The sequence below is a fragment of the Antechinus flavipes genome, chromosome 3 (assembly GCF_016432865.1).
Source record: "Antechinus flavipes isolate AdamAnt ecotype Samford, QLD, Australia chromosome 3, AdamAnt_v2, whole genome shotgun sequence".
Lineage (NCBI taxonomy): Eukaryota > Metazoa > Chordata > Mammalia > Dasyuromorphia > Dasyuridae > Antechinus > Antechinus flavipes.
The window spans coordinates 328,283,959-328,308,909 of NC_067400.1; the positions used below are offsets into that span (position 1 = coordinate 328,283,959).

The 24,951-nt window shown below is 34.6% G+C and overlaps 1 protein-coding gene across 1 annotated transcript in view; it reads right to left on the reverse strand.

Annotated features, from left to right (window-relative positions):
* The window catches only part of STAG1 (stromal antigen 1), a 318,010-nt gene that overhangs the window by 2,520 nt on the left and 290,539 nt on the right, over positions 1-24,951 (reverse strand). Inside the window, exons 25-33 of the mRNA XM_051985602.1 lie at positions 22,797-22,936; positions 20,654-20,755; positions 19,043-19,191; positions 16,885-17,013; positions 13,719-13,924; positions 9,384-9,558; positions 1,196-1,306; positions 783-897; positions 126-206 (exon numbers count right to left, since the gene is read on the reverse strand). Of these exons, the coding sequence (XP_051841562.1) occupies positions 126-206; positions 783-897; positions 1,196-1,306; positions 9,384-9,558; positions 13,719-13,924; positions 16,885-17,013; positions 19,043-19,191; positions 20,654-20,755; positions 22,797-22,936 (1,208 nt within the window). The remainder of the gene's footprint in view (positions 1-125; positions 207-782; positions 898-1,195; positions 1,307-9,383; positions 9,559-13,718; positions 13,925-16,884; positions 17,014-19,042; positions 19,192-20,653; positions 20,756-22,796; positions 22,937-24,951) is intronic.

A 24,951-nucleotide genomic window follows, 5' to 3' on the forward strand; every position in this document is an offset into this window, starting at 1 on the left:
GGAAGAATAATGCATTAATACGTCAGATAGGCTAACTGTATTAGATGTTTTTGCTTACTTGGTTTTTTGGTCACAGGGCAGGGTTGAAAAGAATGTTTCACAAAAGCAAAAGGCAAAAAACTTACTGAATCGTCTTCTATGATAGCTGCAGAATCAAAGAAATCTGGCCTCAATTCCGCTCGTTCTCTTCGGTTTCTCGAAGGGGGCTAAAAAGAGAAGTCCTTTAGTGACTTGTTACTTGAGAAAGTGTTTCCAAACAATGAAAACTGACTATAAAATGTTGTATTTCTCAAGAAATAGTTTCTTTTTGGTTTTAAAAAACTTGGGGGCTTGGGAATCTAATAGTGAAAATATGCATTTATCAATGTTAAAATGATTAAAATATTAAGTTAACCATATTAAAAAATAACATGGATGGAATAAAATTTTTGCATTTTCTCTTAAAAGCATTTATTTAGTGGAAAAATAATATTAATATTTCACATCTTAATATATATATCCATAATTTAGTATACCAGAGGTCAAATGTCATTGCTGAAAGGCAAATTGAGTTTGTTTTTTTCTTTCTTTCTCAAATTCAGACTAGAAAAGATTCATATTATTGGAATCTTTTTTGGGGTAATTAAATCTTATAGACAATCTTTAAAATGATTTAAGCTTATCCAAATGCCCAAAAGCCCAATTACCTGGGGCTCTAACATTCTATTAGTACTGGCCCAGGGAATTTAAGCATCAGCATATTAAAAAACAAAGCAAAAACAAAACTTGCTAAATTTCCTCACCAGATCTATAACCATTGTGTCTTCAAATTCTTCATTCATATCCTCCAATTGACCCCGGGATGACATCATCACATCTTCAAAGATGGGCTCAGCATCATCTTCCATAAGGCCTCGGCTAAAGTGTGATAAGAGACACCTTAAAAAAACTATTCAAACTCTGATAGTCTAGTTCTTTTTTAGGTCAATGCTTCAAACTAAAGAGTACAGGCTCCTAAATATATTATTTAAATTCCACCAAAAGAAACCTACAACTTGCCTCAAATAAAACATAAGTACCAATCATAAGAATCTTTAATTCTTCACACTTTTACAAAGATTCATCAGTACAGAAAAATAAGCTACTTCATAGATCAACATTTCAAGCATCATGTGCAGTCTTTCTGTTCCCTTGATCCTAAATTATGAATACTTACACTGCGTTCCTTACTCCACTTCTCACTTTCATGTAGTTCATTCCTGTTCTGTCCTTTCGATTTAAGTCTTCTAACTTTTGTTGGCCTAACCAGGAGATCTGCATCTGAGGACTAAGATAGACAGACAGGATATCATTTATTCATATATCAGTGGTTGGTTTCCCAGTAGGTTAGAGTATCATGGTAATAGAACCATGGCAATTTGGCTTGGGATTAGTCATCCAAATGAGTAAATTGGATCGTTTCTATGATTAGAGATCTGAATCTCAAATAGATATTAAAAAAAAAAAAAAATATGGGCCACTTCAGAAAGAGACCAAGTAAGGATAGGAATGAATTGTAGAAAACTACTTCTGAGAGGGTCCATGCATGATGTAGTGAATTTTTTATATAACATGTAGTATTCCTCAGATAGGCTCCTCTAGTACTGTATAACCTGGTGGAAAGGATTCACACTATATATAAACTTCCTTTTTTTTTTTTTTTTTTAATTAGAGAAAATTTGCTCCATTAAGGTAGGAGTTCTTAGCCTGAGGTCTGTGAACTTGTTAATTAAAATATTTTGATAAACGCATTTCAATATAACTGGCTTCCTTTATAATCCTAAGTATTTTATTTGATGCATTTGAAAGTGATCCTTAGATTTCATCAGATGGTCCAAGGACATATGTCACAAGGAAGGATAAGAATCTCCATTACAATAAATCAAGGGCAAAGTGACTCTTGACTCCTCTTATGGGAAGGAGGTTGGACCACAGATTTGTACTTGTACTAGATTCTATACCTGGCCTGGCCTTCAGAGTTGCCTTTTTTTGAGGAATAGCAGTTTTTGCTTTGAATATGCTTGGAAGAAAACTTATCTTGGAGAATTAGTTGTTGCAGAAATGGTATGAAGAGAATTGGGGCAAGTTCTGGATCCTGTTTCTCATCCAGATGCTGCTGCATCATGGTTTTTCTTACAGACCTGCCTCTGTTCCTCTAAAGGCCATCCTACATTCCTTGGATGATATTCTCATTCCCTCATTCCCCTCCCCCTGAAGAAAAGATAAAACTCATCAGAAAGGGAAGAAAAAACCTCCAAACAAAAGACAACTGTCAAATGTTGGAAATTTTCAAAGGATGCCACTAACTACCAAAAAAAATTTTCGAGGGAGAAGAAATTCCTTCCCCAAACCACTGCCATTTTCACCTGCCCTGGAGTCTATATGGTCACTTCTCAATCTGTTGCACTAATGGACAGTTTTGTTTCAAAGGGAAATCTGAAGCAACAGGCAACAGGGTTTGGGCCGATTAGTCCTGCAAACAATACCTTAATCTGTTAAATTGATAAGTCTATCACAAATCTTGTAATCCTCCATCTTTATGTATTTTAATGGTTTTTTGATAAGTGTCTCTTTTATTTCAAGGTTGTAAAAACTGTTAAAAAAACTTTTGTTACCTTGATACACACATTTTTTTGTCTTTGGTATCTATATTATTTTCTCCTTTAAATGTATTTTATTTGAAGACCACCTGCTGTTGAACAAATTTGTTTACTTGATTACTGTCATTAATGCAGAATAGTTAGTAAAATTATGTTTGTTTGTTTTTTGGGGGGAGGGAGAGAAGGGAGTATAGTACTGATGAGCCTCTCTACTCAGGGTAGGGAAGGAGACACATTAGAGAAAAGAGTTATTCTTAGGTAAAATGAAAAGAAGGTCGTTTGAGAAAAGGAGAATGTGTCTCTGGCCTCAGGAGTCCAGAGAATTTAGGTTTCCACTAAAGAAAGCATTAGCAAGTGAGGGAAACTAAAAAGTCCAGCTTGAATAACTGAACTGGTTATAAAAGAAATCTAAGTTTTTATGTTGGCTAAGAGCTCCTGGTTAAACACTTGAATTAAATGGGCTTCTAGCCTTAGTAGGTGACTGTAATTTGATTTAAAATTAGGGGCAGTGATATAATGGTGAAAGATAGGTCTTCAATTAGTCTTTAATAGGTACATATAGGTCTTTCAATCCATTGCTAGAACTTTGTTGTACAGGGAAGAAAGAAAAGATAAAGAGGGTTTGCTTTCCCAGATGAGCTTGGACAACATAACAGTATTCCTGAGCTATCTAGGCGGTAGGATGCTTTCCTTCCCCAGAAAACTATATTATTTTTACGAACTCCTGGGGAAGGGAAAAGGACTTCTAAAATGAAATACCATGTTTCCCCGATAATAAGACCTATCCCGAAAATAAGCCCTATTGAAATTGCTACTGTAGTGAAGGTGATCCCCTGTGCTACACGCTACATTACGGTACTCTCTGTATGCACCGTCTCCTCTCCCTCTCCCCTCCCCCGGATGAAACGCATGCCACGCTCCGAGCTGCATCCAATCAGAGCTGCAGCAGTGAGCGCATTATCCTGTTCTTCCCCAGTGATTTGCTTGCTGGCGCCATTGAGAGCAATGCCGCGGAGGAGAGCTGAGGCAGGATAACATAAAAACCCGGTATGTAAGCGGGAGTGAGGGGGCATGATGGAGGATAAAAGGGGCATGATGGAGGATAAAAGAAGAACTCAGCCAGCACTCACCGCGCTAAAGAAATGAAGAACTTCCTTGCAGAGAGAAGAATAGATCAAGTAATGATTCCTGCAGGAATGACTGCCTATCTCCAGACCCTTCATATTGCAATAAACAAGTCATTCAAGGACCATTTGTGCATGGAAGTCAATGACTACATTGAAAATAGAATGGAAAGAAATCAGCGTGGAAACTTTGTGAAGCCCTGTCTGCAAGAAGTCGTGACTTGGGTGAAGAAGTCATGGGATAAAATGACTGACAGCTGTGTCGCCAAGGCACTACGAGCAGGTTACCTGGACAAGACATGTTAAAGAGAGCTATATTGCTGGACATGACAGATTGGGTCCACTTCTTCTGAAGTAAATAGAGGTGCAAGACATCCAGGACGGAATTCAGGGTATGGACACTTATGATTTTGTTGTTGAAGAAGATGACATGATCATTATTGAATAAAGGCACTTTTTTTGGTTCACATTTATCTGTTTATTAAAATTGCTGTCAATGTTCATTAAAATAAGCCCTCCCCTGAAAATAAGCCCTCTGATGTTTTTCTGTCCAAAAAAAATATAATTATTATCGAGGAAACACAATACTATGACCCACTCAGTTTTCTTAAAAAGAGGACAAAAATTAAAGCTAATAATGACACTTGTAAAAGTACAAAAATAACATAGGAGGTATTTAATGAATATCTGTTGAATTGAACTTGGTTTATTAGTGATGATGTTGAGATACAGTCTGTGACTGGGTGCCACCTCTGTGACTAGAGATGGAAAGCAAAGGTCAGAAGCATTTATTAGAAAGGTATTATGGAAAAGATGCTATTTTTTTTTTTTTTTTTACCATTACTCCCTAAGCTAGGCTGCTGAGAATATTAGGTAGTAGTAAAATGGCTCGTTGATTAAGAATGTTTCTAGCAATAAGTATTCACAGGAGCAGGCAGCTCGAAGCACAAAACCTAATACCTGATATTGCACCTTGTGGATAACTTCTGCATGGGAATCTGATTCCATAATAGGAATTCCGGTTGCATTAGAAAGAAGCATATTATTTCTGAGGATAAAATAAGGTTATACCAAGCAGTGATAATGAAATAAATAGATATCTTATGCTTTGTTGTCTTGAACAATAACGAAAAAAAAACCACATTGAGTGGAATAATGTGAAAGACGTTTGGACCATGAGGCCATACCACATCATTTTTCCTCACCTAGTGGCAATGAATCCCCCTAATTACAGTTGAGGTACCTAAAAGAAAATAAATAGTCCCTCAAATACTGGATTTATAAAGTGATAATATATCCCTTGTGAAAAACCAGTCCTGGATTACTCTCATTTCAGTAAACACACAGAGCTAAAAGCTGAAAGAAGTCACATCATCACAGTGGCAGCATTCATTTTATATTTATGTTATCCAATTTCTCTTAGGCCCTCACTACAGCAAGGCAATCCCTTTAATTTCCTTAACTGATTCTCTATTTCAGTCGCAATAGATGCTCTTCATTCTTCAGATCTCCCATAACTTCCTTTCCCCATTCCCTCAGCTGAAGGTCATGGCTTGTTTACTAAAATGATGAATTCTATCTTTACTTCTATTCATCTCAAACCTTTTTGATATCATCTTTTTCTTCCTTTCCCCAATCTCTTAATATTACGATAGTCTAACTCTTTGCCAAGCCCAACTTTCAAGTGTTTTCAGGAGAATGTCCCTTCAATTATCCTCTCCAAACTTTTCTATCTATTGGTTTCTTCCCTATTGCTTTCAAACATGCCTAAATTCTCTCATTCTCAAAAACTTCTAAAATAGACCTTATCATCTCTCATACTATCATATTGTAATTTTCTTGTCTTTTTCAAACTTTTCAAATAAGCTGTCTATACTTGAGCATAGCAGTGCTTAATGTTTATTACTGGATGACTGCTTTTTCAAATCATTCAAGATATCTTTCAGCCCCATCTCCTTTACTCTAATCTAATATTATAAGATGGCTCTTCTCTTTGCTAAGACAAACCCCTCTAAGCCAAATGATTTCACTCCACCTTGTCTTTTCCATGGTCCTTATTAGCATTCCCACTCTCTCACTAGTCTTCAATCTTTTCTTGGCTGCTTCCTTGCTGCCTATGAACATATTAATATCTCCCCTATCCTTAAAGATACCTCACTTGATGTGTGCTGTATCTCTTCCTTTTTGTAACTAAACTCTTTGAAGAGGCTATTTACAATTAATGCTTTCACTTCCTTTCCTTGATATCTTTTAAACTTTATGCAGTCTGGCTTCCAATTTAATCATCCAAATAAAACTGCTTTCTCCAAAATTATCAGTATTCTCTTCTTGGCAAATCTAAGAACCTTTTCTCATTCTTTACCCATTTTGACCTCCATAGCCTCTGATATTGTGATCAAGTTTATGCACAGTTTGATAGCCCTTTGGGCATAGTTCCAAACTCCAACAATGCATTAATGTATGACTAGTGCATTTGATATACTAGTGCATTTGTTGATCTTATCAGCTCCCAATTCAATGACCACCTCTATGCAAATGATTATCAGTCTCACATCTCCGATTGTCTACTGGAACATTCTGAACTGGATGTTTTATATATTTCTTAAACTTAACAAATTCAGAGTAAAACTCATTATCTTTCCCCCTAAATCCCCCCTTTGCTATTATCATTGAGGGCAGCAGCATCTTCCCAGTCTCCCAGGCTTACAGCCTAAGCATCATCCTCAACTCTTCCCTCTCATCCTCCACTCCACCCTACCCTCCCTGCTTCTAATTCCATAACATCTCTGGCACCCCTTCCCTCTGACACTGCAGGCCTGCATCACTTCATAACTGCCTTATTGCAATGGCCTACTGGTTGGTCTCCCAGCTTCATTGCAGTTCACCCTTCATTCAGTTGTCTCCCTAGATCTCCCTGGAGTGCAGCCTGTACTATGTGACCCTGCACGAACTCCCACAATTCAATCAACTTCTTAGATCCTTTATTTCTTTTAGAATCAAATGTAAAATCCTCTGTTTGGCTTATAAAGATCTTCATAACCTGTTCCCTCTCAACATTCCAATCTTTTTATATCCTACTCCTAAAAACACAGGTACTCAAGTATTCTAGTACCAACAGCTTTCTTGCTGTTCCCTGCTCGAATCACCCATATTCTGACCCCAACAAGGTTTACTGGTTGTCCTCCATGGCTGGAATTTTTTCTTCCTCACTGCCACCAGATTTCCTTTGAATTTCAGCTAAAATCTCACTTCTTCAATCAGAAGCTTTTTCTCATTTCACTTAATGTTAGCATCTTTCTTCAGAGATTATTTCCAATTTAATCTACAAATACTTTGTACATAGTTTTTTACATGCTATCTCCTTCATTACATTGTGAGTCCAATGACAGTGGAGATTGGTTTTGCATTTCTTTGACTTCCAAGGCCCCTTTCTTCTCTGCAATCCTGTGCCAAGTAGACACAGCAGTTGTTTAGTAAAAGCTTGCTGATTTGACTCTTACTCAGTTAACTCTTTGCAATCTGCAATCCAATGTGACCATTTGACTGAAACCACATCCTCCAACACTACTAACCATATCTTTTCAGATTCTAATGGTCTTTTCTCAGCCTATTACTTCAAACTTATCTGCTACTTCTGACACTAATGACGACCCTCTCTTCTTGGTTGCATCCTTCTCTCAGCTTTCTTGATATGGCTCTTACCTATTTCTCTGATCAGTCTTATTATTCTTCAATTTCCATGGTTGGTTCATCAAACATATCATGTCCCCTAATTTTGAGTGTTCCCCAAAGCTTCTTGGGGACCTATTCTCTCCTCTTCTCTACAGTTTCTCTGTTGCTGATATAACTAGCTCCCATGGGTTTAATCATCATTTATATGATGATGATTTCTAGATGTAACCATTTAGGGCCAGTTTCTCCCCTAAATTCTGCATCACCAATTTACCTTTCCAACACAGTCAACTGGATATCCCATATACCCTTCAAACTCAAAATGCCCCAAATAAAACTCGTAACCTTTCTTCTCAAACTCATCCCCTACTCTTAGGTATCATCATTACAGTTTCCCATGTTCCTGGTCTTGCCATTGTACTTGACTCTTCAAGCTCTTTAATCTCATGTATTCAACTTTTACCAAATTTTGCCATTTCTACCTCGACAATATCCTTACATCTGACCCCTTTTCATTCTCACAGCCACCACTTTCTCATCTTCAGCCTAAATTATTTATTTCAAAGTGTACCTAAATGGTCTCCCTGAATCATGTTTCTGCTTCAACAGATACTCCACACAAATGCCAAAAATGATTTCCCTTAATTGCAGATATGACCATGTAATTTCTTTCCTCATTAAATTCTAGTAATACCCTATTGCTTCTGGGATAAAGGAAAAACTTTTTTGTTTAGCTTTTAAAGACCTTTACAACCTAGATCCAATCTAGCTTTCCAGCCTTTCTGTACATTGCTCCCCCTTTTGTTGATATAATTTAGCCCAACTGGACTTCTCCCTGTCTTTACAAATAGTACTCCATCTCCTATCTCTATATTTTTGTATGGGCTGTCCTACAGATCTGGAAAGAACAGAATCTGTTCTTTTCACCTCCATCATAAAGATTCTTTTCTTTCACGAGAAGCCTTTTTTAATCTATAAATTGTTGGTGGCTATTCTTTTCTCCCTCCTATTCAGCCCCCAAAACAAGCTTGTATTTATTCTTTATAAACTGAAATATTTTTCCCACTGTAAAATGTAATATTCTTAAGAAAAAGTGAGTGTTATTCCTTGAATCTATATCCCTAGCACCTAGGACAGTACCCAACACAGTAGGTATTTAATAAATTCTTTTTGCTTCATTAAATAAAACATTACATGCTACATATATTTTGCAGTTAGTCTGAAATTTAGTGAATATGGATAGGTCTTTCCTGAATACTGGTGACAAGAAGGTCAGAATATTTTGATACTGCAGCAACATATTATGCATTTTTCATTTGTAATCATGGAGTATTTGGACAATAATCCCTGTACATGCAAGTGCCTAAACTTAGGAAATCATGATCCCATAATGATATGAGGTTTGGATCTGATACCTAAGACCAGGGAAAAGTATCAAATATTCAGTGGCCTCAGATTGTATCACAATATATGAGCTGCTAGTGTAAGACCACAAGATTAGATAAATTTGGAAGGAGAAAGAAATTTTGTTGAGGATTTTGGTCTAATTATCTTTTGAAGTAGGAAATAATAAAAGATGTTGGGGTGGCTTTCCACTGCTTAGACTCAGGAATCAAGGCAATATAGATGTTTATAAAGCAACTATGACAATCAGAATAACATTGGTAAATTTGCAAACAATTTTCTTGTTCTTTTCAAAACAAATTCCTCATTTTCAAATTTGTGGTTTTATTTTATTGTAAAGCCCCAACTGAGAGCTAAATATCTAGTATTGGATTGAAATTGTGATGAAAAAAATCATAATACTGAAAATTGGGGGTGATTTATGAAATTTCTCTAATTTTCGGATAAAAAAAGAGTTGTTACGATGTAGCAATGAATAAAATTCAAGAATATTTTTACTATTTATGAAATAAAAATATTTGCATTTTAGGTACTTTGTCACATGCAGGAATTAATGATAACTTACTTGTGTAAAAAATCTGGTTCAGATCCATGTTCTGATTCATGTTCTTGAATTTGTTCTCCTATCTGTCGATTGTTTTCTCTCAATACGGTGGATGTGAGTTGCGGGGTGGGAAGGGCTCCAGGTGTCTGAATGGTTGTATCATTCCTGTTTAGCCATGTGCCATCCAAACTTTCTTCTGTAATAAAAAATCATGTTAAAAATTGCCATACTGACTGGAGAAAATTTCATAATCTATTCAAAACAATATTCTTTCTTGTAGATGTTTCAGAGAGGAACACTGTTGACTTCCTGAAGTAATCCCAGAACAGAATTTCCTGAAAGTCATTATGTCTCTGTTATGCAGGAACATATTTGTTATTATTATTATTATTTTTATTATAGCTTTTTATTTACAAGATATATGCATAAGTAATTTTTCAGCATTGACAGTTGCAAATCCTGTTGTTCCACTTTTTTCCCTCCTTCTCCCCACCCCTTCCCCCAGATGGCAGGTTGACCAATACATGTTAAATATGTTAAAGTATAAGTTAAATACAATATATGTATACAGGAACATACTTATATATTGAGTGTGTGTGTGTGTATACATATATAGATGTGCACACACACAAAACACACATGCACACACGGCCTTTAAGGTTTCATGTATAACATTTCAATGAGTTCCATAAGTTTTCTGGTTTTTTTTTTTTTTTTTGTGTGTGTGAAGGAGACGCCATACTTATCTTGATGAAACTTCCAAGAGCTTCTTGTTTATTTTATCAATTCTTAGATTTAGGAAAGAATTTATTTCTTTAACTCCCATAAAAATTTGTAATTTTGGGGACTTGGCTCATATCTTTTCTCAGTCTTTTAATATTTATTGGCTGTCACACAGAGGAATATTCTTTAATTCCTTTTGATGACTAACAATACCTCTGATTGATGCTCAATACTAATGGTTTTAGTAGCACACTGAGCTGTTATTTATTTCCAAGAAAAATTTGCAATAACTTTCAGATTCTGCCTTATATTCTGAATGATGTTTAGATTCCATTCTTGTAATGGGCTGAAGCTCGAGTTGATGCACTGAGGTCCCAAGCACGTGAGGCTAAATAGTAATTGGACCATACTCTATTAATATATATGCCTGGAGAAAGAATGGCCCCTACCCACTCTTTGTGCAAGTCCTGAAGTGTTGTGTAGGAAATGACGATTTTGGTGGGTGGAGGCAGAGGGGTGGAGAGAGAAGCGGAAAGAGACTGCTGGCTGGCGTCTTGTTGAAACTGCTCACATTGCTAATCCCCCCTTCATCTCAAAAAGAATAAACATTGAAGATTTTCCCTTAACCTGAATTCCTGACTCTGGCTGATTTTAAAATATGTGGTCATCACCCATTCTCATACATATAAAAAAAGTTTGGCTTATTTCTCCCATATGAATTATTGCACTTGACCATAACAAAATGTGCCAACATTTTTCTCTCTGCATGCTAGAATGTGAGATCTTTATATAATTTATCTTTACCAGCTTGACATTTCACTTCCCAGAAAAGCATATGAAAATGTGGGAAATTTTACTGGATACTTTCTTCCTATTCAAAGGACTGATCTTACCACTAATTCCCTCACTCACATATTTAACTCAAATATGCTCCTCTTTTTCATTTGTCTAAAACTTTTTTTCTATCTCTGACAAAAGACTATCCAATCCCAGTATCACAACTTTTTTCTAGTATTTCATTTTAACAAAGTATTTTTCAAAGTCTTAATAAATTATACTTACTGATTGTTTTTTATGCCCATGGAGAATTATCTCTTCAAAGAGTCCAACTAGGTAAAACAGGGGAATGCCATAACTATAGAATAAACATTTAAAGCTTGAAGGAACTCAGGGGTCATTCTCTCATTTAATGGTGAGATACTGACTGATAAGATACCTGACTAGAATTCAAAGTACCTTGACAAAGTCTTTCATGATAATTTGTGGACAAGATGAAGAAATGTAAAGTAGAAAAGTCAAGTTAGGTGGCTTTATAGGTGGTTTAACAATCATACTAAAAAGACTGATTAATAATGTGTAATCAAGTAAGAAGAAAAAGTTTCTAAGGCTATGCTACAGGGCTAATTATAAACACTAGTTTTCAATAATTTGAAAATTATTTCACTCTCTTAAATATTCAGTTTTGCTTAAAGCATTCTTTCTCCCTGAACTATGAAGAATCACTTAACAGTGGAAGTAATGTTAGAGTCCAATTAATTTTGGGCTAATTACAATGTAACTTTGGGTGAGTGGAATGAGAATTAAAAAAAATTAACTTTTAAGAACATTGCCTAGAGCCATAGGGAACAAAAACCCATAATTATATTCCTTTTCTGTTTTAGGAAGAAAATGTAAGCTAAAAAGGAGGGAGAGAGTGAAGGGTAGATTACACAGGAAAATAAGATGTATATGCTCTATTTCTTGACTTCTTACTAAGTTAAAAAAAAACAAAACAAACAGAAAAGGTAATTAGCACACAATTAACAAAGTAATTCCCAGTGCCAGTAAGAAAAGCTATGGACCAAAATGTTTATTTTTTTCACGCTTCTGTTTTTATCTTCATTAAAATAATCTTCACTCTTACTTTCTGAATCTGTTCTCTATACACAAGCATATTCAGAAACCTTTGATTTAAAAACAAAAACAAAAAACCCAACAACAAAAAAACAAAACAAACAGAAACTCACCCATCCAAACTTTCCATATACCACATTGCAAATCTGAGTTTCTTTTGGTATCAATTCCTTATTTACCATAGATATGAAATATATATGTACACACACATATACACACCATTTCTTTATTGTTAAGTCCTATGGGATGCAAGTTATGTTCTCAAGGGTAAAGCATTTTACAGGGGTGGTGCTAACAATGCTGACTCCTTTAAGAGAGACTTAAAAAGCTACACTGGGAGGGAAAGATGAGGATCACAGAAAAGTCAGAACAGCTGCCTGAAATGAATGAGACAATAGTAATAGAAGACAATAAAAATGCCTAATGGTAGGAGTTATTTCATTTTTATCTTCACATATCCAATGTCTATAACAGTGCTTTAAACACAATAACCATTTAGTACCTGTTTGTTGGAATTAATTTTTACTGAAGATGGACCAGGGAGAAGAGGAAGAGTTATTTAGTCACAGAAAATGATCTTAGGGTTAGAACCAAAATGGCAAATGGGAGCTGATAAACACAACAATAAGATAACCTAATGACTCTTACTGAGTTCCAGACTCCAGCTCAAATGAACTAAAGATGTAGTTCCTGGGAGAGTGGTAGGTGGGGATGCAGAGTCACTTTAGTTAACTTAAATACTCGTGGAGAACTGGGGAGGTACTGTGTGATAGAAGGACAAATATCCCAATTTGGAGTTGTGAGGGAAAGAATAGGAGTCTAAAATAAAATCAGAACATCTTCATAAAGAACAGTTCATATTATACTAATTTAATTTGCTTTTTTGACAGGGTAAATCAAGTGACTGCCACAAGCATGGTTTACTTAATCTTTCCTATTATTCCTGTGGACAATGTGGAGACATAGAGGCTGGACGATAGCACAATTAATTTATATTGTAATGGTAAATGGCTGGATTCAAAGAGTAATCATGATTTAAAACTTACTTGGAAAGAGATCTACACTCATCTGTACTTGGCTTTGCACTCTTTAATATTGTTTACAAATAATTCTATAAAAGCACAGGTCTTATGCTGATTAAATTTGAAAAATCCTGCTCAGTTATATATTAGAAGGAATATTACAGGTCGCATGAGAGTGATCAGATATGGTGAAAGGTTTATACATCATGAAGACTGATTTTAGAAACTGGGGATGTTTGACAGAGAAAGAAAAAACATATTGGGCATAGGATATATGTCTTCATAAATTTGAAATTCTGTTATGGGGGATGTTCTTGCTTGGCTCCACAGAGAAGGCCTAGAAGATATCTTAGTGGAAATTTTAAAGAGGAAAATTGAGGATCAATCCAAATAACTATCCAAAGATAAGATTGAGGCATTCATTGGAGGTCTTCAAGCCAAGGACAAGAGATAAATTGTCAGATATGTTGAAGAAGAGAGTTTTATTTCAATACAAATTATTCAAGAAGGCCTCTGGTTTCTCCAATTTTTGTATTTTTAATTTTAATTTACACACACACACAATATTTTGTGATAGATTTTAAATTCTTTAAGGAAAAAATAGTGTTTATTTCTTTGCATCCTCCACATCTCAGTATCAATTCTTGGTTCACAAGAATACTTAGCTTTAATACAACCAGATTACACATTTTATTTCTCAGGATTAAATCATACTTACCTTCGACTCTCTTTTTGTGAAGTGGTGGCCGTCCTTTCTTATTCCTTACTGATGAAGCTTTGCTACTGCTGCTTCCACTATTCACTGACATTCTGTCATCTTCCCCTCCAGTAACTAATGAGTTTCTATAGGAGATGAGTGGAAGCCATACATCTTCTCTCCTTTCCATCATTTGCTCTGTCAGAAATTTCTCTAGGTATGAATGGCTAAAAATACAGAAAAATCAATAGTTTTTTAATGAAAGTGGTTGGTGTACTATTTATTTTATTCCTCTGTCATTACAAAAAAAATTCTCTAAATTAATGGGCAGCTTAATGGATAAAGCACCAGCCCTGGAATCAGGAAGACCTGAGTTCAACTCTGATCTCAGACACTTAACACTAGCTGTGTGACCCTGAGCAAGTCACTCAAACCCGATTGTCTCTCAAAAAAAGAATTTTCTAAATTATTTTTTCTCTATTTTGGATCCTAAATTTTCCTTAGCTTCCCTTCTGTCCCTTTTCCCAATTTCAATGTTCACACTGTTGTTAAGATCCTCAATGTCACAGGATTCCTTCTTAATTCTTCAACATTAGATAGATGAATCTTTCAAAGGCAGAGATTATCACCTTCCTCAGATACTGTCATTTATGCTCAGATCTAGAATGAAACCTCTTTAATGGAAAATTTACACAGCCAAAATATTCTGGACTAGGCGTTAGAAGACGGGTTCCAATCCCAATTCTGGCCCTATGTCATTGTGGTTTTTGATCCTTATATAGATTAATATTTTACTATGTATAAGAATTGTTAGATGAAAGGTACTATGCAATTCTCAAATTACTATATAAGAGTGAAGTATTATTTTAAATCCCACTTTTATATGATCATAGTTGATTTTTCCCATAATTTATAAATGGAGGAGGGCAAGGTGTTGTTTATAAAAAAATCACTATCAAAAAAAAGGGCAATTTTCCATGTAGGAAATAATGCTTTGAGTTGCAGTTTTTCTTTGTTACAGATATGTAATGAAACCTGTGTATAGTCTATTTCCTCCCCTATGTTCTTTCTTTAATCATATTTTTAAATTACTGAATTCAATAACAAGAATAAATGACAAAAACAGAATATTGTTTTCTGAAAATTAAAATATTGAAAAACATAATATGAACAAATTTATTATTACAGAAAGTAAGTACATGGCTAATAATCTTTAAAATAATAATTATGTACGTTAGAGTTGCAAGATGTGAAATAATTTTAATTTACTGAGATACTTAATTACTTTTTGAAGCCTTAAGAGAGTTAGAAAAGATTCTGAGAGATCACTTGTTGGTGTTTTTCTTCTTTAATATAATATAAGATGGTTCTCTCTAGGTGAGAGAGTAGGTTTCTTGGGGGAGGTTTTCTGGAAGCAGCCTTAAGTTTCAGTTGAAAGTAATAATCACCCAAAACGCAGCCAGGTGATAAAAGTTCAGATTTTTATTGTCTCTTTCTTTGGGCCTGGATAGCTAGATTCTTAGAGGCCTATCTTTCTGCTCGGTTACAAGAGCTCCCTCCGAATGTCTCCAAATCCAAAGGTTTTGTCCTTCAGCCTCTGCCTCTGCTTTCTTCAGCCTCCAGAGCCAGCACAAAGATGGAATGAATCTCTTGTCTCCTTCACTTGGGGCTCGGCTAGCTTTCTGGCGAGTCTTTCAGACCAGCTTGGTCTCAGTGGGGGAAGTGAAGTGCAGGAGCCCAGCCACCACAGTGGTATGAGATGAAGATGAATCTGGTTGTGCCTCTGAGAGAGCCTTCTCAGTCTTCAGTTCAGCTCCAACTCGTAGCTTCTTCTGACTTGACGCTCTTCTCTTCATGTAATTTGGCTGAATTCTGTCCGACTGTTTCTTTTATACAAGAGAGAGGGATTATGGGTTTTCTCCCATAGTACTCTCTGGCCCTAAGAGCTTCAAGGGAGGTGTGAATTCACAAAGTTACAGTTTACTTTGTGAATCTCTCATACTTGTGAACTCCAATGAGTAAAGGTGTGAACATAAGCATTGTATCAATTAGTTCTACTTAGTACCCTGTTTCAGGTTTTGGCCCAAAACATCTTCTTGTAGGATCAACTCTAATGAGTTAGCAGTTTGTAAAGATTCCAACAATCACTACTAAAGGATGACTACATATATTCTTGAATAAAAAAATAAAAGTAATACTTAAGAAGGAAAAAGTGAATTACAAACAAGGATATATTTTGGGAAATGAATGTTATATCTGGTTCACAGTCTTTACCACTATTGTTAAGATATTAGGAGACACCCTGTTTTTCCAGAATTAAGGCTCAGAGAGCATGCTGAACTCTGAGCTTGGCATAACAACAATCCTTTGTGCTTACCCTCTGTGCAAAATGTATTGCTTTGACCAGTACCAGGTATTCTCTGAGAGATTTATGATTTTCACCCATATGTAAACAAATGTAATTATTATACTAATGACCTAGATTTTTTGGCAATTCTCTTATTTCCCAGGAGATTCTGGCCAAAGAGAGCTGGAGCTACAGCTGACACACTGCAGCACAAAGTAATCAATTACCTCTTCTGACAGTAAACAATTTCTGTGCTTCTAACTGCTAAGTGAACTGAACCAGGAGCTGCACTGTTGTTTCTATTACGTTAACTCTGGTTCTATATCTCACTTGAATGTTCACAAGGTTCAATGACCCTTAAGATTTTAAATAATCACAAAGTTCAACAATTCTAAGAACTTTGGGACTGCTCCCATCCAATAACACTTGTATTGTCCTCAAAATGTCTGCACACCTGGGCCTACCATAAGAACTCAAGACCTAAGAATGACTGTGTTGAGTTTTGCCTTTGTGTGATTTTCATATATAAAAACCCTACCTCTGCCACACACCGTAAATTCTCCTCCTCAGGGAGACTTCTATTGAAAACCTATTTTCCTCGCTCTAAAATTATTTAAACCAGTATTTGATTTTTGATTCAATTGTTCCTAGCCCTTGACCTGCTTTGTTAGGCTTCAGCCACTAACAGGTTAGAGGCCAGTCTTATCTAGACTACATTTAAAATTATTTTGTCACTCTCAAAGGAACTATTTTTCCAAAGTACACCACTTTGAGGTTTATGAACTACCACAGGCCTGATAACAATCTTTATTCAATTCAAAGAAATGTTAAGTCACTTACACTGTCTTTTTGTCTTGCCGAAGAAGTTTAGAAGAAAATTCACTTAAAACTTCAAGGAAAGCCAAGTTAGGAGGTGGATACTCCTGTCCCTTTTGATTTTGGTATTTGAAAGCAAATTCTATGCCATCTCTGTAATAAAAAAAAAATTCATATAAAGTGCAGTCTTCCTAATGTCACCTTGTTTTTCCCAATGTGTTTTCCTTCTTTGTCCACTAGTTTCACATATGTTGTGAAATTAATTGGCATTATTTTATGGCATTATTATTTTATGGGTGATATGAAATTCAAATAGACTGATGGCTTGTGAATATTTCCCTCTCAAAAGCATTTAAACAATTTACAAAATTTTAATTAGTCTACAAAATTATGCTACTCGAATCATTGTTCTCTAGTAATGTAAGCACTAGAGTAAGCCAATAGCAGTAACACGGAGAGATAAGAAAACTTGGAGATAGGAGACTTGAGATAAAATCCTAGCACTGGTGATTACCAGGCATGCAGATAATAAGAATTTATTAAGTGTTTTTACTAATAGTGATATTACAAACTGTGAAATTTTGTATAAACCTCTCTAAGATTCAGTTTCCTTATATGTAAAATGATGATAAGACATGCTATCTGTCCCCAAGGATTATGAATCAAATGATTTATAAACTTAAAAGTATTACATTAATGTGAAATATATTGTTACATATATTTTAAAGTAGTAATGTGAGACCTAGACAGAATTATAAAATGATACAAAAAGAAGTAAGTAGAACTGGGAAAACAATTTACAACAACACTATAAAGAAACCCATTTCTATATCTCACTTGAGATATAGAGATTGAGATTGCTTGTGTGTGTGTGTGTGTGTGTGTGTGTGTGTAGATAGATAGATATAGTATAGAAATTGAGATTGCTTCGCTTAGAAATAAGCAACACAATACAATAACCAGAGGAATCAGACTCATTTTCCTCATCTGGAAGTTATGGGGCTGGATTAAATGACTTTTAAGATCTCTTTCAATTCAGTGAAGCAAATAAACTTCATAGTTCCAGAACTTTTAGTCTATGAACTGAAAAATGGATGAAGTATCTACTTTAGAAAAAGTTTCTGAAAAAAGGATACTAAAGAATCTCTATGTAAAAGTAAAGTTTTATTCAGTTTACTAGCCAGTTTTTAATAAGTCAATTTTATTATTTTTATTTAATAATATTTATTATTTTTCTCAGCTCTGCATTTCCTCCCTTCTCTCTCCTCTCCCTTATAAAGCAAAGCTGAGCAAAAAAAAAATTACAAATATGTATAATCACAAGCAAAATAAATCCTTCTCACTGACCATGTGAAAACCAACTAACCAAACAAATAATAAAAAAAAACCCCACCCCAAAAACCACATGCTTCATTTTGCACTCTGAGTTCATCACTTCTCTATCTGGAGACGGATGGGAGATTTCATCCTGAATCAAGTGAAACTATAATAGTGTCATTGTGTTGATCAGAATTCCTAAGTATTTTTAAAATTGTCTTTACCATATTGTGATCCATGTATAAATTGTTGCCCTACTTCTACTCATTTCACTTTGCAACACTTCATAGAAGTCTTTCTTGGAAAGTTTCTATAAAACCATTTCTTTTGTCATTTCTTAAAACAAAATAGGATTCCATTACATTTACAAACCATACTTTGTTCACCCATTTTCCAGTCAATGGGCATCCTTTCAATTTCCAATTCCTTGCTGCTACAAAAAAGAGCTGCTAAAAATATTTTTTGCACATTAGTTCTTTTCCCTTTTTCTTTTATTTCTTTGGGCTACTAGTACTAGAATCATTGGATCAAAAAATATGCCTGATTTAATGATTTTTTTTTTTTGAATGTAGCTCCAAATTGTAGTTGGACCAGCTCATAACTCCTCAACAGTGCATTAGAGTACTTATCCCTCCTACTCCTCCATCCCCCAGCTTCTCTAGAATTTGTTATTTTTTCTTTTCCTGTCAACTTTACCAATCTGATGGGTGTTAGGTGGTACTTCAGATGTCTTAACTTGCATTTTTGTAATTATTTGTGCCTTGCATTTTTTTCACATATCTATCAATAGTTTGAATTTGTTTTTCTGAAAATTGTACATTCATATACTTTGACCATTTCTCAATTTAGGAATTAATGCACTTACTTGTGAAGAGTTGCAACTGCTTCCCTGGTCTTGATCTGATCCAGTCCAAAGGTGAGAGCAAATCTGCGAGCCAATTCTTTAATGCCACTGACATGGGCAGACGTCCTGTCCAAGTTGGGGCCTTGTTCTTGAACAAGCTCATTAAATAGCTAAAAGAAAGAAAAAGATGTGAAAACCCTACTGTAGGCTTTATTTTCCCCTTTAGGTTACAATTTTTCTTAATTTTTACAGTACTATAGGGATATGGAATTGTTCTGCTTATGTGATTAAATGTAGAAAAACTCAAGTGATTATTATCCTAGTTTTATTATAAAGCTGGAACATATACGATACTTTAGTTTTGAAAGAAAACTATAATATTATATGATTTTTAACTAGAGTGTAACAAAGAGAATTTGGAAGGACTTGCAAAGCAGCCTAAATCAAAAAGACTCACCTATTCAGCAAGGAAAATTGTCACATGGGAGAGGCTCACCTATTTATCTTATAGATTATTCTGCCCGATTGCTTCTACTTTTCTTTCTGGGTTTCAATAATACACCGAAAATTACTGAAAGTCATTTTTGTTTATTTCTTCAAATGTATTATTTGTAAACCATTGGCATTATTAACTGAAATCTCAGGAAACCTACTTTTGGTAAGTTTGTGTGAATTTGGATGGACATTGATCTGCAGCAGAGGCCTTTAGGTGCTACTGACCCAGTAGTTAAACTTAAGTAAATTTTTGTTCATCTCTTCAATGATATTGCTCCTCTTGAGCTGATTCAGCAGGGGATAAGCTTTTTCATTATCCCTTAGAGGTCTATGGGGGGTAATTATAAATGGTTCTTTCTTTAGTTCTTCTATCTCTTGGTGTACATATCCACGTCAGTCACAGCTTGAAGCTGAGCCAATTATACTGTGTAGGGTTTCTTAAACTTTTTCCACTTGTGACTTTTCACCTGGGAAATCTTTATGACTCCAGATATATTGGTAAATAAAACAGGAATACAAATCAGATATTTGCTGATAATAAATCACAATTTTGCTATTTCCACATTCAGTTACAAGACCACATATGGGATTATGACTCACAGTGTAAGAAGATGAGTTACAGAGAAGCTGATTCACTTAAGAAATCACTAGCCTTTTTCTTTGCTTCTACTAAAAAATATATCCTCCTTCAAAATTGTTATATATAATAGAATAATTAGGTCAGTTATCCCAAGACATACTCCCTTGTTGTTCCCAAACTTATTACATTGTTCAAATTCATTCAAAATGAAACCAAGGCCAATTTGGACTATTGATCCTGAACTATATAACCTTTTAATTCCTATGTTTTTTTGTAAAATATAGTGAGACTGATTTTTGAGGCACTTATTCAATACTTAGGTATTTCTAAGTAGAAGCTAGACACATACAAAAATTTTAACATGACAATTATTTTTTCTAAATTGATAAGTTCAGTTAGTTAGAGAGCAGAGGAGTCTTTAATTCAATCTGCCCTAGCTTCTGAATATAGATTATAGCAATCTTGGATTAAAGGCAAAAAAATGTATTTATGCTGGTATAACACAGGAGACCACAGGAATGAATTTATATTATAGCTAAATTTTAGATTTTTCTTACCTGCTGTAAACTGAGAATGAGAGTTTTTGCACACTGAATCTTATCAATCTGCCTTGTTTTACTCAATGTCTCTTTGATGATATCACCATAGTCATTGTAATACTGTGAAGAAAAAAATAAAATTGTTTTTGAAAATGTACATTTAACTGACAAACCCTGAGTAATAAATTGAAGGGGAAGTGATAAGGGTAGGAGAAAAAACTAACTTTTTAATGTTATTTCATACTGAAATATTTTGTTGAATGTTAAATATTTTAAAGGCATATGTTTCCTGCCAGTGAGATAACTCATACAGTCCATCAAGAACTGCTGCAGGAAACTTATTACCAACTCAAGATAAAGTACTAAAAATGGGCATATTTCTTCACTCTCAACTTTTTTCTCAACATGAAAGATTAAATAAATTTCATTTCCTAGTGAAAAAAAGATGCCTAAGACAGAAAAAGGTAAATGAGTTAATATTTCACTATTCATCAATTAATATTCATTCAGCATTCACAAAGTAGCAGAAACAAAAAATACAAAGGAAACATTTATTCTCAACAAATTTATTAGTCAGTTACTATTAATTATAACTAAGTCAAAAAGTTAAGTACTTTAGATTAAAGCAATATTTATAGTTGTACAAGTTGCAAAAGTTTCTATAAATCTCTTTAAGAAGTAACCAAACTCCTGCTCCAAATGAAGTTGACAATAAAAACAAATTTATTCCTTTCTCACCTTTTCTCTCAAATACTGGATAACTAATGTTCCCATTATGATCTGGAAATAGTTATGTATGTCTGAGAGCTGGATAGTTAAGCTGTTAATTTCAAAAATGAACTTTGTAATCAATCAGATGGTCTATACAAGCTTTTATTAAGTATCTTCTAGGTGCTAGTCAGCCAGGCACAAATGTTATTAAGAAATGTGTTAATGTTTTGGGATGACCAACTGTAAATGACTTTGTTATTCTCAGTAGTACAATCATCTAGACATGGATGTCTATACTCTGAAGAACTTATAATGAAAAATCCTATCCATACCCAGAAGAAATTGACTGTGTCTGAATGCAGATTGAAACATTTTCTATCTCTTTTTTACTTAATTTTTCTTGAGAGTTTTTATTTTCATTAGGATGGGAGACCTTTTTTTTTTTTTTTTTTTTTTTTTTTTTTAAACAATTTGACTTTTATGGATATGTTTTGAGTAACTTCACATGTAGTTTCTTAATTGTGGGGGAGGATAAGGGAGAGAACCTAGAACTCAAAAATCTTAAAAACAAATATAAAAAAATTGTTTTCAATGTAACTGGGGAAAATATTAAATTAATTAATTTGATTTAAACAGAGGGGAAAAAAAGAAAATGTGCTAGATTCTGAAGATACAGAAAAAAAAAGGTTAAAAAAAGGAAATAATCCTTATTCTCAAGGAACTGATATTTTATTGAAACAATATGCATACATAAAGCAGGAATAAAATATATGCAAAATAAAGGAAGAACTAGTAGCTGAGGAGGAGGAAATAATTAAGAAAGGTCTCATGGAGGAGATGGAGATTTGGGATTCTAATAGACTTAGGGCAGGATGGATTGCCTTATATGTACGTCAAACTGCTTATGTGAAGGAACAAAAATAGGAAATGGTATAGCACTTCTTTCTTGTAAGCCCTGGGAAGAAGTGGCACAAAAATGGAAGAGCATCTAGAGACCTGGACTAGTCCTAGGTTAGCTGGAGGACAGCCAGATTTGGGTAAATGGTTTTACTTCTAGGAATCTTAGTTCCTTGACCTGTAAAATAAGGTAATGAGATGGGATAATTTCTAATGCTCTTTTAAATTGTAATAGACCAATATTTCATACCTCTGTTTACTCTACCCCAAATTGGGGTAAACATAAGACTCTGAGGAAATGAAAAGTAGTTGGTTGTCTTTCAAGGATAAAAATTTTATTCTACAAAGTCTACAGTATTTTATAATATGCACTGGCATTTCTCTGTCTCATCTCAGAAGCCTTAAGGAGAACAATGTCACAAGCTTATTTGAGTTGGAAAGCCTTCCACAAAGCCCAACCTATTAAAACAAAGATCAACTATTGTTATCCTTTCCTTTTTTAGTTTGAATGCCAAATTTCTCTAAGAATTAAGAAGGAAACAAAGGCCTGTACCTTCATGTAGTGTTTGAAGATGTCAGCAGCTGCATGCATGTCCACAATGTCATAAATGATAAGTTTGCTAAATGCCGCCAAAAGGTTTCTTCTCTTATGTAAGGCTTCAATTTTGTTGGCTTCGTCTTCCTCATCACCTTCTAACCACAGAAGGTAAAAAAAAAAAAAGTTAGGGATCTCAGTTCTTATTTTAAGATAAATTAAAAACAATTTCTGCATTGGAAAACTAGTTTTTCATTATAATTTTATTTAAATAGTTTCAGTTTCTGAGTGAAAATAAAAGGATTTTTGTTTATAGGTTTTTTTTTTTTTTTTTTTTTTTTTTTTGCTGAGGCAACTGGGATTCAGTGACTTGCCCAGGATCATACAGCTAATAAGTATTAAGGGTCTGAGGCTGGATTTCACCTCAGGTACCCCTAACTTCAGGGCCAGCACTCTATCCACTGTACCATCTAGCTGTCCCTTGTTTGTAGTATTAATAAAGATTTATGTTGCTATTATTTTAATTTTAGGGAGGTAGAATAATTTAATTGAAAGCATACAAAAAGGAGGACATAAGATAGTTTTCTCTTCCTAAGAATTGCCTTGTAAATGTTTTTTAAAAGTATTATAGTCAAAAATTGAATGCTATAGAAAGGAGGTTGAATTATCATGTGTTGTAGTGTTATAGATAATTCATTATTTGAGGAAAGATTGGATTAATCAAACACTGAAAAACTTTAGTACTGTTAGTCTAATATATTCTTATTCTCACATTTAAATTCAAATTTAGAAACACTTACTAAACACAATTACTTACAATAGTCTTGGAACATACAATGTCAAAAGTGAAAACTTGTTTATGAGAAATATGTAAAAATCTTAGAATCTGTCTTCTCATTTTGACAACAAATCAAATTATGTTCATTGTGCTTTAATGTCTTCCTGTATAAAGTAAGTTCAGAAAGTACTCCTTTTCCAAAAACAAAAAAAACTAAGGAAACAACAATTTAAGGAATGAGTCTGATCTTGTAAGCAAGTTCCCCTGTAGAGTGTGTATATGCCCACTGGTATTTTGTTAAGACAACTTATAATAAGGTTTTAGAGATTAAGGTTGCCCCAAGATAAATTGGTTGTTTTGGAGAATGTTTGCCCTATCTTCTAAGGGTTGAATTATAATGACTAGAGAATGCTGATTCTTTCCAAGATGACTAGGATCATTCTTCCCTTTGTTCCAGTCTATAAAAAAGAATAGTTCTTGTGTTTTTTTCCCCCCCTTTTAATTGTACTCCTCTTCCTATGCATAGGCTTACTAATGGGGAAGAATTCTCCTCTCTGCAGCTTTTGATTAGTTAATGACAGTTTACAGTAGATATAGTTACATGTTCTTGTCCATGTGATCCAAAAGGTATGTTGCTACTTCAGTGGCAGGACAGGTTAGAAAAGTACATAGAAGCTATGCGAATCTGACTAGAGAGCCGACAATGTTCTATACTCCTGCTTCCTAATTACACAAGGAAGCGACAACTTCTTAGGCAATGTGATCCTCAAATCTTATTTTAGCAGAGAAGGACAATTTCTTGGGCAGTGCTAGTGCTATTCTGACAATAACCTCAAACTCATGAATGTGGAGACATACTTTTTAGAGTTTTGGAGTAATGTGTTTATTAGCGAAAGAAGAGGCTCACTTTTGTGTCACCATGAGTGAAGGAACAGTGATGGCATGGAGAAAAATAAGGCTATCAATCACTGACAGTTCTCTGAATAAGACAGGCCTAATGGAAATAAAGGTTGTTCTACAGCCCTAAATGTTCATGTTTTATAGGTCATGGGAGGCATGATAAATTTGGGATAGATTGTATAGGATCCTGTGGGAGAGCTAAAGCTTCAAATGAATGTCAGAATGTTGTTATACTGGCAAAATTAGGTTCAAATCCTTTCCCCTAAAAGCAGCCTTTGGGCTAGTATAAATACTTTATATATTTGGGAATATATTTATTAGCTGTATTGTGCCTTCTGGATTTTCTTTTAAGTGAAATTAGGCTTGCCCTCTACCTAATATGCATTTGTTATCTAATATGCTTGAATGGGAGTTGAGAACTCTTTCCCTTCCATCTATGGACATGGATGGATGCATATAAACTACACAGAGATCCAACTGAATGAGCTTTTCAGA